This window comes from Bos indicus x Bos taurus, chromosome 13, assembly GCF_003369695.1.
Source record: "Bos indicus x Bos taurus breed Angus x Brahman F1 hybrid chromosome 13, Bos_hybrid_MaternalHap_v2.0, whole genome shotgun sequence".
In the NCBI taxonomy this organism is placed as follows: domain Eukaryota; kingdom Metazoa; phylum Chordata; class Mammalia; order Artiodactyla; family Bovidae; genus Bos; species Bos indicus x Bos taurus.
The window spans coordinates 71,464,117-71,481,739 of record NC_040088.1 but is presented as its reverse complement, the minus strand read 5'-3'; the positions used below and the strand labels follow the sequence as shown (position 1 = coordinate 71,481,739).

General features: G+C 42.4%; 1 protein-coding gene across 3 annotated transcripts in view; it reads right to left on the bottom strand.

The window, feature by feature from the left end:
• Positions 1 to 10,278, bottom strand: part of DHTKD1 (dehydrogenase E1 and transketolase domain containing 1) — a 45,743-nt gene extending 35,465 nt beyond the window's left edge. For all 3 annotated transcript variants that reach the window (XM_027560212.1, XM_027560213.1, XM_027560214.1), the window contains exons 1-4: positions 9,996 to 10,278; positions 2,844 to 2,999; positions 2,241 to 2,452; positions 913 to 1,107 (exon numbers count right to left, since the gene is read on the bottom strand). In XM_027560212.1, the coding sequence (XP_027416013.1) occupies positions 913 to 1,107; positions 2,241 to 2,452; positions 2,844 to 2,999; positions 9,996 to 10,152 (720 nt within the window). In that variant the 5' untranslated portion in view covers positions 10,153 to 10,278. The remainder of the gene's footprint in view (positions 1 to 912; positions 1,108 to 2,240; positions 2,453 to 2,843; positions 3,000 to 9,995) is intronic.
• Positions 10,279 to 17,623: the final 7,345 nt, after the last annotated feature.

The window sequence follows — 17,623 nt, the reverse complement described above, 5'->3', positions numbered from 1 at the left end:
CTCTGGGAGTTGGTGATGGACAGGAGGCCTGGCGTGCTGCGATTCATGGGGTCGCAAAGAGTCGGACACGACTGAGCGACTGATCTGATCTGATCTGATCTGATACCCAGAAGTGGAGTTTCTGGGTCATATGGTATTTTTTGTTTGTTTTTTGCTGTGACACATGGCTTGTGGGATCTTAGTTCTCTGATCCAGGATTGAACCAAAGCCTGGCAGTGAAAGCAGCAACTCCTAACCACTGAACCCCTGAGGAACTACCTAGCATTTATACTTGTTTTTAACCTCCTGGCCAAGAATAGCGGTAAGGTTTACCCATGTATAATTGACATAACCTTATCAGGCATTGGGTCTCTCTGATGTTCCCTGTCATTGAATATTGTGCCCTGACCCTCAAGTGCTTCGAGATTTACAGAGCATCTGAGTCGGACTGAACAAGAATACGAAAGATCCAATAACCAATAAAACTACTCACTTTGGAGGATCTCTTGAGATAGCAATGTTTTATTAGTTTCATACAATCTATCAACTATAATCTGCAAATAAGTAGAAGGTAAAAATGACTTTCTGGAAGATGAAATTTTATCAAACTGCACAGATCTTATGTTTGTTTGAATGATTTTTATGAAATAGGGCAAGCATGCTTCAAAAAACAGAATTTATCTGTTTGTATCATCCTTGGGAAACAAACTAACTTTTAACTTTCCTGAGTGAAGAAAGAATTCCTGTAAAGAGATATAGGAAAATCAACCCACACCAGGTCCAACAGCATCAGTTTTCATCAATTAATGAAGCTGTCTCCTGGACCAGTGGCTCATATGCTCAGTCAGTTTTCTAAAAGCGATTATCACCATCGGCTTTACTCCGTTTCAGTCAATTGCACATCACTGGTGGGAAAAACAGAAGGCCTTTTACCTCTGGAGGGAACTGCAGAAGGCCCGTCAGCAAGTTCAGCCTCCCTCTATGGGGCATCCCAATAATAACATCCGTTACTCCGCTGTAAGCCGCCATTTTCAGCAGCTCGTAGAAAAAGCCCATCATGCTTTCTGCTCCTTCGCCTCCGTATCGCTTCACTGTGGCAAACTTGGTGGCCAAAAAGTGGTCAAACTCCTGTGGAACACCACATCAGACACGCTAGTTACAGGAGAGCCGACTACCTGGGTCAAAGCCAAACACATTTAAGGAGCCCCCGCACTGCTTCAAGCAGCTACAACAGGGTCTATTCAGTGCAGACCCCAGAGATGAACAGAAGTTACTCAGAGGCTGGCAAGAGATCCCTGCCGAGGACACCAGGCAGCAGTGGGAACACTGAAGAAACACCCCAGCGCTAGAAGAGCTCACCCCAGGAGGAATCCCCTCAGAAGGCCAGGCCTTTTCCAGGACTTGAGTTTTAGTTCAGGGCTCTATAGTATTTCATCTGGGCCGCAAACTAGCCATCCACCCATGTTACTGGGGGCAGGGGCTTGTCATATTGATAGGCTCAAGTCCTGTGCACAGTCCTGGACACTCAATCCTATTAATCTATACTGAGAGCCTCTTTCATGTCTAGTTCCTTTCTCTTTTAAAATTTTTTACCTGTTTAAAATGTTTTTTAAACTTTTTACTTTGTGTTGGGGTATAGGCAAGTAACAATATGGTGATAGTTTCAGGTGAACAGTGAAGGAACTCAGCCATACATATACATGTATTCCTTTTGCCTTTTTTAATCCCTTCGGGTAATTAAAAGAAGAATCAGATCTTAAGGACTTTGCAGTCTTTTATGAAGGGAAGAGCCTCTTTAGACTTCCCTAGAGGCTCAGACGGTAAAGCGTCTGTCTACAATGCAGGAGACCTGGGTTCGAGCCCTGAGTTGGGAAGATCCCCTGGAGAAGGAAATGGGAATCCACTCCAGTACTATTGCCTGCAAAATCCCATGGACAGAGGAGCCTGGTAGGCTACAGTTTGTGGGGTCGCAAAGAGTCAGACATGACTGAGCAACTACACTTTCACTTTCACGAAGGGAAGAGACAAAATACATAGAAAGTATTGACTCTGAGGAGAACCAACAGTTCTGGCGGTTGGAGAGCTACCTCTTTCTACTCAGAATAAAGTGGTGTGTGTTACACTATCTGTTGTGTTGAGGCCATGGGGGAATTGTGGCTACATTCAAACCATTCATGTCTTAACTCCCTCTCTTCAATATTTATATGTCTTTGGAGAAAAAGAGCTGAACAATTCCTTTGATATTAGCTGCTACTTTATACCTGAGATTCTAGCATTAATTTTGACAGGTGTTTTCGCTCTTCTGTGGTAAATGCCTCCTTCTTCAGTTCCTCAAACCGCTTGGCAAACCAGTCTTTCTCCTCCTGGCTCTGAAGCTGAGAGGTTTCGATAGAAATCTGCCCACAGTAGATCTGGTTGAGATAGGCAACGACTTCCTCAAGAGAGGCCTCCTCCTTCCCCATGTTCAATAATCCTACAAAATGGAATCAAAAGGGTCGCTTTAAAGAATAGTCAACCAAATATAAAACATACCAAGATCCTTATCTCAATTCAGAGCATTTCATTCTAAATAACTTGGGTCATCATCACTGGTTATCCAGATTTTTCTAAAGGCAAAACTAAAAATATGGCCATTTGTGTATATGATTTGAACACAGAGGATATGGGCCCTGTCAGAAGACAATTCTAGAACCTCAACACTACTCTCCCAGACAGTGTCCGAATGTGCCCCTTGCTGTCTCCTCACACCCATGGAAGCCTCAGCTCCAGCAGGCATGACTGCAGTTCTTCAAGAACGGAGAAAGGAGTCCCGCCTCACTGGCAGTTAACTGGCACACGGACAGTCGACAGCTGATGGCTTTTACCTGTGGTATTAAAGGGTCCCTGCAGAGTCTGCACCAGGGCTTGGATTTCAGGCACATTTTCCTGCAGGGCTTGACCAGTGAAGAGTGGGTTGATTTTGGCAGCTTTATGCCCATGCTCACAATACACCGTCACCAACCTGGCAAGGCCATGGTCCACTGATTGAGTGGAAAAACAACAACAACAACAACAATAGAACAATACAGTTTAGGAAATGCCCACAAATCACAAAATCAGTTTTCAAAGAAGCCTTTGCGGCTTTGGACATTTTTAACATGCGGTTCCTACCCACCACAGCTGCCAGTGGTTTCCAGGATTAAAAACTAGCAGAATCCAGGAAAGCACACTTATTTCCTTAAATTTATCTCCTGAGAGCAAAAGTCACTGAAAAATAACCAGAGGGAACCAGAATTATGGGTGCACATTTGTGGAAATAACTATGCACATGGATAGATTTTAAAAGAAAACACCTCAAAAACTGTTAAAATACTATAATTTTAATTATGGATAATTATAGTCCTCTTAATTATTATTTGAGTTTTTCATATTGTACATTAAAAAAAAACAGAGATAGTTTAAACTGCAAAATCAATGTTACATTTCCTTCCTTACGTCCTCCAGGTACACATTTTATAGACTCATGAAATCATAGACCAGGAAAAAAACCTTAGAAATGATCTTATTACTACATAATAAAAAAAAAAAACCTTATTTGTAGCCTTAAATGAGTCATTCTCCAACCTCTTCTTAAAGGGGAAATCACTGTATTTCAATGAATCTAATTCTATCTTAGATGAATTTTTTTTAATCTTAGATGATTTTATATTGAGCCAAAAGCTGCTTTTCTTCCCTTTTGCACATGTAAGCCCTTCTAAAATTTGGAAGAAAATCCTTCAAGACCACAACTTCCAATATCATCTATAAAATTACATCCTTAGTGGAATTAAGTTAATGGTAAATATACAGGGTTATTATCACCATTCTCACCACAGTTTACTAGCCCTCTTTAAAAAAAAATTAATTATTATTGGACTTCCTGGTGGCACAGTGGATAAGAATCTGCCTGCCAATGCAGGGGACGCGGGTTTGATTCCTGGTATAGGAAGATTCCTTATGCCTCGCAGCAACTAAGCCCCTGCGCCACAACTACTGAGCCTGAGTGCTGTAACTACTGAAGCCCTCTCGCCTAGAGCCTGTGCCCTGCAACTAGAAAAGCCACCGCAGTGAGAAGTCCAAGCACTCCAAGGAGACAGTAGCCTCTGCTCTCGGAAACCAGAGAAAGCCTGCACAAAGCAGCTAAGGCCCAGCAGAGGTAAAAATAAATAGAAATAAATAAATATATATATATATATATATGTATTTTATGTTTTGACCACACCCGCACCACATGTGGGATCTTAGGTCCCTGATCAAGGATCAAACCTGGGCCCCCTGCATTAGAAGCATAGAGTCTTAACCACTGGATGACCAGGGAAGTCCCCTACTAGCCCTCTTGTGAAAACATTCTCTTTAGCAAACCACATCTAGTTAAGAGATCACTGCTTCAGTTTCTCACTGAAAATCCAAGCTTTTAGTGATAGTCTACAACACGGATAGGGGAGTTGGCACAAAAGGATGCTGTTCACCCCAAAGAATACATAGCACCTACTCTTCTTGAAGAGAGAGAGGCCTCTTCCCCTCCCACTTCGGAGCACATCCTCCACCCATCCTCACCATCTGTTTCCTCTCAGACTCTTTATTTCACTACTCTGGTTTCTTCTGCTGCTGCTGCTGTGCTCAGTCGTGTCTGACTCTTTTCGACCCCATGGACTGTAGCCCGCTGGGCTCCTCTGTCCATGGAATTTTCCAGGCAAGAATACTGGAGTGGGTTGCCATTTCCTCCAGACCCAACCCCGTATCTCTTCCCTCTCTACCTCCTAGATCCTTCCACTGTGACGTCTAGAATTCCATCCGTTCTGTGATTAACAGACCTCCCTATGTTTTTCACCTCTTCCCTAAACGTTCCTTATACTCCAGTCTTCATAGGAATCTGTTTTCCCCTGAGGACACCAGTAAATGGTGCAATTACTCATCACCCACACCCACGCCCCTCCAGCAGGGTGGGTGGAGTCAACAACGCCTCATTCCTCACTGATCTTTCCCTCCTGTTAGTCCTCTAACCCTCTACAAACCCCAGTCATCTGAGGGACATGCCACAGTGCTGATGACTAATCCCCTCTGGCCAAAAATCATCATCAGATAATGTTGTAGGAGAATGCTTATTGGATGTGCCAATTTGTTTAGAAGAAAAAAAGACTAAAAGACACTATATATCATATGAGCCTGAGCTGTGTTAAAATGTGTATTGTACCTATATGTTTTCATGACAAAATGTATCTAGCATATTAGCACCTACATACTTCATATATGTCTCTTCATTTGCATATATATTTCATATGTATAAAGGAAATAGACCAAAAAGTTAGTGATGATTCTATGTCAAAATTCCCAATTTTCCTTGCTTAGCATATTATCTAAGTTTTTCATAGTGAACATGTCCAATAGAGCTCTTTATTTATTTATTTATATTTTGGGGGGCCATGCCACAAAGCTTATGTGATCTTAGTTCTCTGACTAGGGACTGAATCTGTGCCTGTGGCAATGGAAGCACTGAGTTCTCCACTGGACAGATGCTGACGGTAAAGCTCCAATACTTTACCACCTGATGCAAAGAGCTGACTCAATGGAAAGGATCCTGATGCTGGGAAAGATTGAAGGCAAAAGAAGAAGAGGGCAACAGAGGATGAGATGATTAGATAGCATCACCAATTCAATGGACATGAATTTGAGCAAACTCCATGAGAAGGTGAAGCACAGGGAAGCCTGGGGTGCTGCAGTCCATGGGGTAGCAAAGAATTGGACACGACTTAGCAACAACTGTGCCTAGACTGCTTGTGTGAACAAGATGATTTAAGCTGAACACCTGCTGTCCTTCTGGGAACCTGGGATTTTGGTACATGCAGAGGGTGCTTACATGAACTTCTTCCAATAAAAACTCTGGGTGCTGAGTCTCTAACAGGCTTCCCTGTTAGAACAGGAAAGTGTTCTCACAGGAACACCACATCTGTTGCTGTGTTTCTTGAAGAGAAGGGCATAGTGTGTGACCACCATAAGAAAAAGAGCAGAAGGAAGACGGCACAGCGGGTCCCCCAGACCCTTCCTGTGCCTTTTCCATTACAGTCCAGCTGTGCATCCTCATCACACCTACTAAACCTCAGCCAGGAGTCCAGCCATACACTATGTGATGTGAGTCCCTTCTGGAGACTCTCTAAGTGTGGGGTGGTCTTCAGGACACACATTATGGATGACACAGGAGCTAAGTATCTTAACAGTTGTGCAAATGTTACAAATGCATATGGACAAATGCATATTCTGGGCCACAGGCTCTGTGCCCCAAATTTCTGGGCTGAAATATAGACAAGTGCATATTTCAGGTTGTAGGCTCCAAGTTTCCAGGCTGAAATTTGGACAAGTGTATATTTTTCCGGCCCCACTTTCTGAGCACCAACTTTCAGCACCAGGCTGAAACATAAACAAGTGCATTTTATCTGCGGAAGAGTCAGCTGAAGCCCAAACAGGTTAAGTGATCTGCAGAAAGTGACAGAGGTAATGAAGAAGTTGGAATTTGAACTATTTGTACTTTAGTGTACTTCCCTGATAGCTCGGTTGGTAAAGAATCCACCTGCAACAAAGGAGACCCCGATTCGATTCCTGGGTCGGGAAGATCCGCTGGAGAATCAATAGGCTACCCACAATTCTTTAACAATTCTTCCAATCCAAGGACACTGTATATCTTTCCATCCATTTGTGTCATCTTCTATTTGCTTCATCAGTGTCTTATAGTTTTAAAAAAAATTAGGGTTAGGGTTAGGGTTTTCTGAGTACAGGTCTTTTACCTCCTTAGACAGGTTTATTCCTAGGAATTTTATTCTTTTTGATATTACAGTTAATGGGGTTGTTTCCTTAATTTCTATTGCTGATAGTTTATTGTTATATTATAGAAATTCAACAGTTTAGGATTGGTGATTCATAGGTATAAAATTTCATTATGAAGGATTGGGGGAAATGGCGGAATTTAGAGATGATTAGGAGATGGGGCCTATAAGATTCCAAATAATGTTCAGTGGTTACTGATCTTAGCAATGAGTTTTAGTAGCTGAAGTGAAGTTGTAGGTGTGTTGAATATTAGAAATAATAGGAGCCTTGGGAGTTCCTTGGTGGTCCAGTGGTTAGGACTTGGTGCTTTCACTTGCTAAGGCCCAGCTTCAATCACTGGTGGAGGAACTAAGATCCCACAAACCGCGCAGTGCGTGGCCAAAAAAAAAAAAAAGAGAGAGAGAGAGAGAAATAATAGGAGGCTTTACTGGAGGCTTTATAAGAAAAACAGGGGAAAATCTTACGACATTAGATATTTTTTTAAAATGTTTAGACTTCCCTGGGCTTCCCTGGTGGCTCAGATGATCAAGAATCCCTCTGCAATGCAGGAGACCTGAGGTCGATCCCTGGGTTGGGAAGATCCATTAAAGAATTGTTAAAATGGCCATACTTCCGAAGCCAATCTATAGATTCAGTGCAAGTCCTATCAAAATACCAACAATTTTTCACAGAACTAGAACAAATAATTCTAAAATGTGTATGGAAAGTGTGAAAAGTGAAAGTGTTAGTCACTCAATTGTGTCTGACTCTTTGTGACCCCATGGCCTGAAGCCCACCAGGTTTCTCAGTCCATGGAATTCTCCAGGCAAGAATACTGGAGTGGGTAACCATTCCCTTCTCCAGAGGATCTTCCCAACCCAGTGATCAAACCCAGGTCTCCTGCATTGGCAGGCAGATTCTTTACTGTTGAGCCACCAAGGAAGCCCTTGTGTATGGAAATCCACCTCCGTTTCAATTTAGGATTGTTGATAAATAGAACTCAAGCTTACCTGGAAGCTGAGGTTTACAGAGGTTAAAGTACGAGCTCTTTCACTAATACCCAACTACAAAGGACACATATCATGGGTCAAATTTTAACTCCTGAAACCACTGCCATCCAAAAAGGTCACTAGAAACAAATTCAAGATCTCTTTGAAGCCTTACTACAGTGAAAACCTTAATAAATGAGGTATATTCATCCTATGTTGGCCTTGATACTTGCTTGGCCAAGATAAACATATGGAGGAGGAGGAGGAGGAGGAATGCACCATAACTTGACTACACTTCCTCCCATTTCTCTGTGTACCTTGGACGTCGAGCTGCCTTGTGTTCATTTTCAGTAGGGTTTGTGAATACATTCTCTGTGTACCTTGGACGTGGGAGCTGCCTTGTGTTCATTTTCAGTAGGGTTTGTGAATACATTCTCTGTGTACCTTGGACGTGGGAGCTGCCTTGTGTTCATTTTCAGTAGGGTTTGTGAATACATTCTCTGTGTGGGAAGAAAACCTTAGAGTATTTAAATGGCCAAAGGGGTTGAGTGTGGTGATACTAGTTATTTTCCAACATCTATTTTCCTCTTCTCTTTCAAAATAACTTTTAGCTGGAAGGTGGCCGCCCTGAAGAAAGACTATGCTTTCTAATCTCCCTTGCAAGGATGTACAGACATGTGACCAAGCTCTATTGGACAAACATATCTTATATATACATCCCTTATTGACTATAACAATGTTTGGCCATAGTGGCCACAGACCTCCTGCTAGAAAATCACTTAGTGTTGGAGAAGGAAATGGCAACCCACTCCAGTATTCTTGCCTGGAAAAGTCCATGGACAGAGGAGCCTGGTGGGCTGCAGTCCATGGGGTTACATGACTGAGCTTGTGTGCATGAGGGTGGAGGGTGACAGTTTGGTAGCAACAAACTGGTAAAACTAAAAAAAAAAGAAAAAGAAAAAAAGAAAATCACTTAGTGTGACATAAAAATACAAATTCCTGGACCTCATCTCAGGCCACTGAATGAGAACTGGGATGAGGGTGAGGCAAGGGAGGGCAGCTTGGGAACTAGCCTTTTAAACATCATTCAGAGTGATCTGAATGCACACTTCAGTTTGAGGGAAACTGACAGGCAAAATTAGACACTCCATTTGTCAAGTGAAATAAGATATAGTCTTACTCTCAAGGGATTAGTCATCTAGCTGACCAAAATGCTGTTCCTAAAGAAACCTGTTGCACTCAAGAAAGAGAAATGAAGTTTTATTCTGAATGTTTCCTGAGATCAAGAACACAATATTGAGATTTCAGTATGTGATCTACTACTCAAAGGTCAGGTGTTTAGATGATGAAGGGATCCTAATTGCTAATCCAATAACTGGACCAAAGATATAAAATGGGACCTCCCTGGTGGTCCAGTGGTTAGGACTTCAGACTCTCACTGTCCAGGGCCAGGGTTCAATCTTTGGTCAGGGAATTAAGATCTCATAAGCCACATGGCACAGCAAATAACAACAAATAAAAATTAAAAATGCCAAGTGACCTTCCTCTAACGACCAATCTGTGTTCATCTTCTATTCTGTGAGGATGAATAAACATACAATAATTTTGGAGCATAAACCAAATACTCAAAATTGGTCTCTTGTACATGAGAATGCAACTGATCCTCCAAAAACTGATATTCCCGTCTCCTAATCCATTAAAACCCGAGTAGCATAGTTCTGAATTCAGCAAAAAGTTTTAAGCTCCTAAAGAGGCTAAACAGAAGAGACGAATGGATAATAAATACCATGCTGAGGTCCGAGAACACTAACGCCCTCTTCACCCTAGTCACCATCGCGATCCCCAAAGATCCCCCTCACATCGGCTTTGGAGACAGCCCTGGAAAACGTGTATCCTTGGGTGAACTCCAGGAGCTGGGCTATCTTAGAACTTTTCCTGTAGCCCCGCCTCCGCAAACAGCTAAGTTCTCACACGTTTTACGACCAAGGAATGGAAAAGACAAGAGTTCACAGAACCATTCTGTGACCCGGACCCTGACAAGACGCAGGCCTATCCCTCTCTGCTCCCTGGCCTCCCCTTCCTCTCCACCCGCCTGCTCGCACACTGAGGCCCCCAGAAGTCCCAACCCTCAAAAGCACCCACCCCGGGCCCAGAAATAAGACCCCCTGCCTCCTCAGCCGCCACGCCCACCGGCCCAGGCCCCATCCTGACCTGGGGGGCGCGCCAGGCCGCCCTCGGGCTCCCGGCTTTCGGGCTTCCTCGGCCGGTAGCCATAGACACCCCTCTCTGTCTGGTAGCCGCGCCGGAGGAAGAGCGGAGAGGCCCGGCCGAGGCCCAGTCTTGCTGCTGCCACAGCGGCCCAGGCCATGTCCCACCAGGGCCCCGGGGCCCAGAGATCTGAGCCGGATGTCCAGGGGCCGCGGCCGCAGGGAGGTCGCTCCGGCGCGCACCCACCGCCCGGGAGGTGAGAGGCCTTAGGAGGGAGGCGAGGGGAAAAACCCGCCCCCTAGACAACATTCCCACTCCTGATTGGCCAGGGCCCAGCCCTTGAAGCCAATCCAGATCAGGGGCCCGCAAAGCCAAGCCCGGCGGCTGGGATCCAGCAACACTCGCGAGGGCCTAGAGGCTGCTGAGGAAAGTCCTGCATTTGGGAAAAGGAGGAGTGCTGAGGGGAGTGTACCGGCTTTCTGTAACAAAGCTGTGTATGCTGGATATATCTGTGTATGCTGCAGTCTCCCTCCGGGAGTGATCACCCACCACCCCTCTCCTGGAAGCTCCAGAGCATAGACTCACACGCACCATGCAGTCTCCCACAGAAAGGAAAAATTAGCGACAGACTGCATGGAAGGTGGCTGGGACTCAGACCAAGTTCATAGGAAGGAGCCAGAAAATCAATATCCCATCTCTGTTTGTATTTTTGTAAAAAATATTGAGGAGGACAAGTTCAAACAGGGGAGAAGGAGCCTGTACGAAAGCGATAGGAGTGAAGAAAAAACTGGATTTGGAAGATTTTAGGTAATTGAGATTCTTGGTTGGTCTATCTCTGACACAGTTTCCCAAACTATTTTACTCCACGACTCACCTTTAATTTTACCAATATTGGGAGGTCTGAATGCTTCCCAGTTGGTCATCCATTCTTCCAGTCACCTGAGCAGCTGCACCCCCATACTCCCAAGAACGTTACACGTGTAAGCCTAAGATATCTTTCCACTGTACACACAGAGCCCTCTGCTGGGTTACAGAGATTAATAAAATACAGTGTCTGCCCCTAATCAGGTCCCAGTCCAGTTGCAGACTGAAGTCAATACACAATATGAGACACACGGTAATCCAAGTGTGTGCAGGTGCCCTGCAAGCATAGACAGGTGTGTCAGGGAAACCTCCAAGTGGAAGGCACACTAGAACAGAATCTTGAAGACTGACGAGTTAGGCAAATGTGTAAGGAGAGGAGCCCACCAAGGAGGGTGGGAAAGCATGAGCCCAGAAGCCGGGGCGAGGTTGCAAGGCATTGCAAGTGATTCTGAGGGGGTGGCAAATTGGGTGTGTATTGAGAAATGGGAGTGAAAAGGTGAAGATAGTATGAAATTGTTATTGAGGAGAGTAGTAAAGGTAGAATATTGTCTTTAAAGTTTTGAAGTTCACCCCGTTAAGGTCAGTGGCCATGAATATAGAGAGAAAGCACTTTCTGCTGCTTTGTGATTTTCTCCTGCCTTGGTACTGAGAAGGTCAGAAGGGTGATAACTGGGTTCATTCAGGGCTGAAGTTTTGCAGGCAGATGGGACAGAAAGGCCAAGATGCAAAGACGTTTAAGATATTGGTTAGAGGACGATTGAAATAACAAAACATGGGCTTTAACCTAACATTTAAAAAATGCTATCAAATATAAGAATGGGCAGATGGTAAAAGAAAAGGGCCAGTGGGTTGGCAGTTCCAATGAGGTTGAAGACTAGGTAAATCCGGAGTTGGTTGAGAATCTCAGCTGGAACAGAAGGTTGCAGACAGGAAACAAAATGTTTAAAGTGGTCATTGTAGCGGTGATGCAAATGTTGATACTGACCAGGAAGCTTGTTGGCTAAAGTGGAGTGGGGAGAGTGTTTTCAGAGGTGAGGTCAAGAAACTGAGAGAACAGATATTTAGGTTTTTTGAGTTGCCATAAGGACAACCAGCCAGAAACTTCAAAGTGCCAGGCGTTCACACACAAACCCTTTTTCCTTTAAAATTTCATTCACACTCATGACTTTAATTAGCAATAAAAAAGGAATGACACAGAATACAAAGCACCAGTATAACCTGTCTTCTGAACCCAGGATCCACACAAATATAATACTGCCTACCAGATATTTTTATTTTTGTGCATCATTTTGTGAGTCCATGATATGCTGTTGTGATATGTTGTTGTCTGTGAAGTGCTATGATGTTAAAATATGATCATTTTGCAAACTGGTGACCCACAGGTCCCATCTAAACTGCTTATATGGGGAGTTCCCTGGCAGTCCAGTGGTTAGGACTCAGTGCTAAGGTTCGAACTCTGTGCTATGTGTGAGTTCAATCCCTGGTTGAGGGATGAAGATCCTACAAGCCACGTGGGATGGCCAAAAATAAAAAAATAAACTGCTAATATATGCTTTGTTTGCCATCAGAAAGTCTTAATTTTTAAAATTGGATGCTTTTATTGAAAATGTGGAAGACTGCATATTAAAGTTTGGATCTGTGGTTTTTCTTAGAGATCTGACCACACTGCACTCATTGTCCTCCATGATGGTGATCAGCATGAGCTGAGTGGTTGCTGGTCTCTCTAGATGGGGTGTGTGGGTACCAGTTTTCAGTCCCCACCTCTCTTACCTTTATGTGATCTGCTTGTCTGGACCCTATAGCTGCTTGTGTTTGCAAACTCTCATCTGCTGTGGTTTGCCTGCCTCTTCTTTCACCCTTAATTAGAACCACACTTTCTGTGGTTCTCACTGTGCACCAGCAATACTATTTTTGGTTCCTCAAACATCCGTACTTTTCCTACTTCATGGTTTTCACACAACGTATTCCCTCTGCCAGGAAGGCTCTTCCTCCTGACCCCATCCCATCCCCAATAACACATACACCTGGAAGATTTCTATCCTCCTTCTCCACTGGCCCAGGAGTTACTTTCTGGGGGGAAAAAAAAAGTGTTCTTGGCCATCTTGGGTAAATTAGTTCTTCCTACTGTATGCCCTCCTAGTACTCCATAAATTCGCTTATTTTATTATACAATTTTGAAAAATATTTCTTGAGTACCAGATATATCATAATTGTGGGAATCTAAATTTTTACCCACTTAGAGCATTACAATGATTCTGCCTCTACCTTCCTATGCATAATTACATATTTGATTAAATTAATGTAAGCTAAATATAAATATAATGAGCCTCCTTTGTGGGTGGTTCTCCCACTAAATTGTAAATGACAAGAGTGTGTGATTATGTCTGTCTACTGCATTGCTCTGTCCCCAGTACCTAATTTACTGGTGACCATAGGTCCCATCTAAACTGCTGATGTGGGGAGTTCCCTGGTGGTCCAGTGGTGAGGACTCAGTGCTAAGGTTAGGACTTGGTTCTAGGGTGTGGGTTCAATCCCTGGTCGGGGAACAAAGATCCCACAAGCCACATGAGATCAAACATCCAGTAATTCACCAGTAGGTGCTGAGTAAAAAATTTTGAGTATGAGTTAATGAAAGAAGAACATAGGATGCAGTGATTGGATATGAAAACTAAGTGGGGAGGTGGGGAGACACGACTTCTTGGCTTCTGACTTGAGCCACTGTGTGGTTGGTGATGCCATTAACAGATAAAGGTGCACAGGACAAGCAGAGGGCTGTGAGGCAGGATTAATTCCATTTTGGACATTCTGATACTCAATGTCTGTGAGACTGCTCGGTGTAGACATCTGGTACATAATTGGACTCATGGGTCTAGAGCTCAGAAAACTCTTGAAGGTGGGTAACAGCAACTTTATTTTGCACGCTTGAGGGCTGATAAATCCCAGGCACATACAACTAATAAGCAACATTAGGACCTACATCCATATTTTTAGCCTTGACATTAATACTATCCAGTTTCTTCCTTATTGCTATGATACTTGTTATATTATAAAAACATTATTCATTTTAGAGATCTGTCCTTCGAAAACCTCCATTCTTTTTTTTCTTTCTTTCTTTTTTAGTTTATTTGACTACACCATGTCTTAGTTGTGGCATGTGGGATCTAGTTCCCTGACCAGGGCCCCTGTATTGGGAGTTTGGAGTCTTGGCCACTAGACCAGCAGAGAAGTCCCCAAAACCTCTATCCTTAACAAAACTTGTAATAAAGTAATACATTTTAAAATACAATCTTCAGTTTCTACTCACCAGTCCTTAAACTGAAGACAATAATGCAATGCACTCTTAGACTTGGGTTCCAGTATAAAATTGTATAATGCCTTTCTATCAGAACTAATATGTTTTCAAAAGATAAAGAATGGGTAGTGCTTCCTTCAAGAGCTCAGCTGGTAGAGCGGAGGACTGTAGTAATTCCAAGAATGGGGTATAGTGATACCAGATCTGTGTCAGAGAAACCAGGATTTGAATCCAGGCCCTGCCACTTATTACTGTAGGAGAGAAGAAAATGTACCTTCTATCCATTCATGTTCTGCTTCTGGCGACTGTGAATTAAACTCAGAAAAGACAGATGAAAATAAGAAAAGGCGTATATTTCTTTCCTTTTCGGTGTGTGTGATCAAGCAGCATGTGGAATTTTAGTACGCCAGCCAGGGATTGAACCCATGCCCTCTGCAGTGGAAGCATGGAGTCTCAGCCACTGTACCACTGGGGAAATTCCAGCATATATTTATTGGTGTTAATATTTTTCATGCAAGGGGGCTTAAGAGAAAGGAATGAAAATCCAAAGGGGTGACTAGACTTTGGGCCTCGTATACCGTTTTAACAAAGAGTAATATACAATATTCTGAAGAAGACACTAGGTAAAGGAAAAATGTTCTGAGCTCCTAGGAGTGGTATACTGTGAAAAGTGACTAGGAAAGGTGTGGTAGAGAAAGGTTAGCAGTTTCTTATGCAGACTCAGTTCATCTCTGCTGGTAAGAATCATTCTCCTCTTACTAGTATGGGAGTCAGGAAACTTATATCATCTTTACAAATGGAACTCTATGTCATTTTTACAAAGGGAAATTTGTGCTTACTTTTAGGTAGAAAGGGAGAAGCCAGTTTCTCAATTGCCTTCAGCTTAAAATAATGAATATGCCAAAGTGAAATATTTGGGGTAGCATGCCCTGATCCCCTTCACTATATAGGCCCTAGGCAGATTCCTTTAACTCTTAGTCTGTATAGTTACCTGTAAAATATTTAAACTTTTATGTAAAACACACAAAGTTCAGTGATTAGAACAAAGAAGATGCTCAATAAGTATTAGCTACCACTATTATTATTGTTATTATTAAAGAAAGAAAGCGATTGAGATGATGGAGTTGTTTATGACGCTGAAGTGAGATGAAGGTCAAAACTGCCAAAGCTAAAGTTAAGATCCAAAGAAGTAAGGATACAGGACAGAGTCGTCTACATAGACAATGAAATGGCCCAGAATAATAGTGGGTCTCTTATGCAATTTTGTCATTATCAGTTTCTGCCTGTCTTCATTGAGGCCAGAAATAGTGCTTTATTCATTTTTATATTTTATTTTCAATACAGTATTGATTCATAGTAACACTTTGAAAATTGGATGCATAACATTGTCCAGAGAATAAGACAAGCCACAAATGGGAGGAAAATATTTGCAAAAGATGGATCTGACCATAATGATGGATAAATGTCTTTATACATCTATTTAAACCCACAGAATGTATAGCACTATGGATTAACTTTAAAGTAAACTATGAACTTTGGGTAATTAAGATGTGTCAGTGTAGGTTCATCAGCCACAACAAATGTATAACTTGGATGAGAGATGTTGACAGTGGGGGAAGCTGTGCATGTGTAGGGCCTCAGAGTACATTAGGAAACCTTGGTACCTTCCCCTTAATTTTGCTGTGAACCTTAAATATATAATATATAATATATTTAATATATTAAATATTTATATGCCCTAAAATATAACCTTAAAAAAAGAGAGATATTTTTAAAAATTTTACTTAAGTATAGTTGATTTACAATGTTGTATTAATGTATGCAGTACAGCAAAGCGATTCAGTTATAGATATATACACATTTTCTTCCATTAGGATTTATCATAGGATATTGAATATAATTCCCTGTGTTACACAATAGGACCTTGTTGTTTATCTATTCTATACATAATAGTTTTCATCCCCTAATCTCGAACTCCCAATCCTTCCTCCCACTTGGCAATCTTAAGTCTGTTCTCTTTGTCTATGAGTCTGTCTATTTCTGTTTTATAGACAAATTCATTTGGGTCATATTTTAGATTCCACATATAAGTGATATCATATGGTATTTGTCTTTCAAAAAAAAAGACATATCTGATAAAGAATTAGTATCCAAAATGTATAAAGAACTCTTAAATACAGCAATAAGAAAAGAAAATGGGCCAAAGACCCTAACAGACAACTCACCAAAGAAGATATATAGATGGCAAATAAGCATATGAAAAGATGTTCCATATCATATGTCATTTGGGAATTGCAAATTAAAACAACAATGAGATAGGGATGTTGATAGTGGGGGAGGTTGTGCAAATGTGGGGGAAGGGAGTATATGAGAAATCTTTGTACCTTCATCTCAATTTGCTGTGAAGTTAAAACTGCTCTTAAAAAAAAAAAAATCTCAAAAAAAAAGAAAAATTAGATGGATATATGCATGCATGAATGAATGAAAACAAATTGTGTGGTTAATTCAGGAATCAATGGAGTTAAAAAAAAAGTGTTTATGAAATAGAAGACTTTAGGCCAGACTTAAAGTCTGAAATATGTCATACTTAGAAAATATATTTGTTTAACTATACGTATAAAACATGTAAGGTAGGGAATTCCCTGGCTGTCCAGTGATTAGGACTTGGGGCTTCCACTGCAGGGTTCCCAGTTTCAATTCCTGGTCGGGGAACTGAGATCTCGCATGCTGCAGAGCATGGCCAAAACAAAGACAAAATGTAATGTTAAAATAATAATGCTTATCATCCTACTGGCTATCTATTGTTGCATAAGACATTACCTCACAACTAAATGGCTTGAAACAACAAACCTGTATCATCTCGTGGTTTTTGTAGGTCAGTGTTCCAGACACAGCTTGGCTCAGGACCTCAGGCTCAAGACTGCTCCAAGGTTGCAGTTAGGCTGCAGGCTGAGATTATGATCTCACCTGAAAGCTCAAGCAGAGGACAGTCAACTTTCATTCCATTCATTTATTTGTTGGCAGGGCTGAGTCCCTCACTGGCTGTTGGCCAGAAGCCTTCCTTGATTCTCTGCCCTGTGGGTCTCTCCAAGGGTAGCTTTCAACATGGCAGCCAACTACCCTTAGGGAGTGGGCAGGGGTGGGAGTAGGGTAGGATGGGGGAGATGAATTAGAAAACTAATATTAGTTGTAACATCCTGTCACCTCTGCTGTATTATACTCACTAGAAGTTAGTCACTAAATGCAGTCCACACTCAGAGGGAGAACATTACACAAGGGCATGACGATCAGGAGAAAGGGATCCTTGAGAACCATTTTTAGAGGTCACCTACTGTACCCACTGGAGACGGCAATGGCACCCCACTCCAGCACTCTTGCCTGGAAAATCCCATGGATGGAGGAGCCTGGTAGGCTGCAGTCCATGGGATCACGAAGAGTCAGACACGAATGAACGACTTCACTTTCACTTTTCACT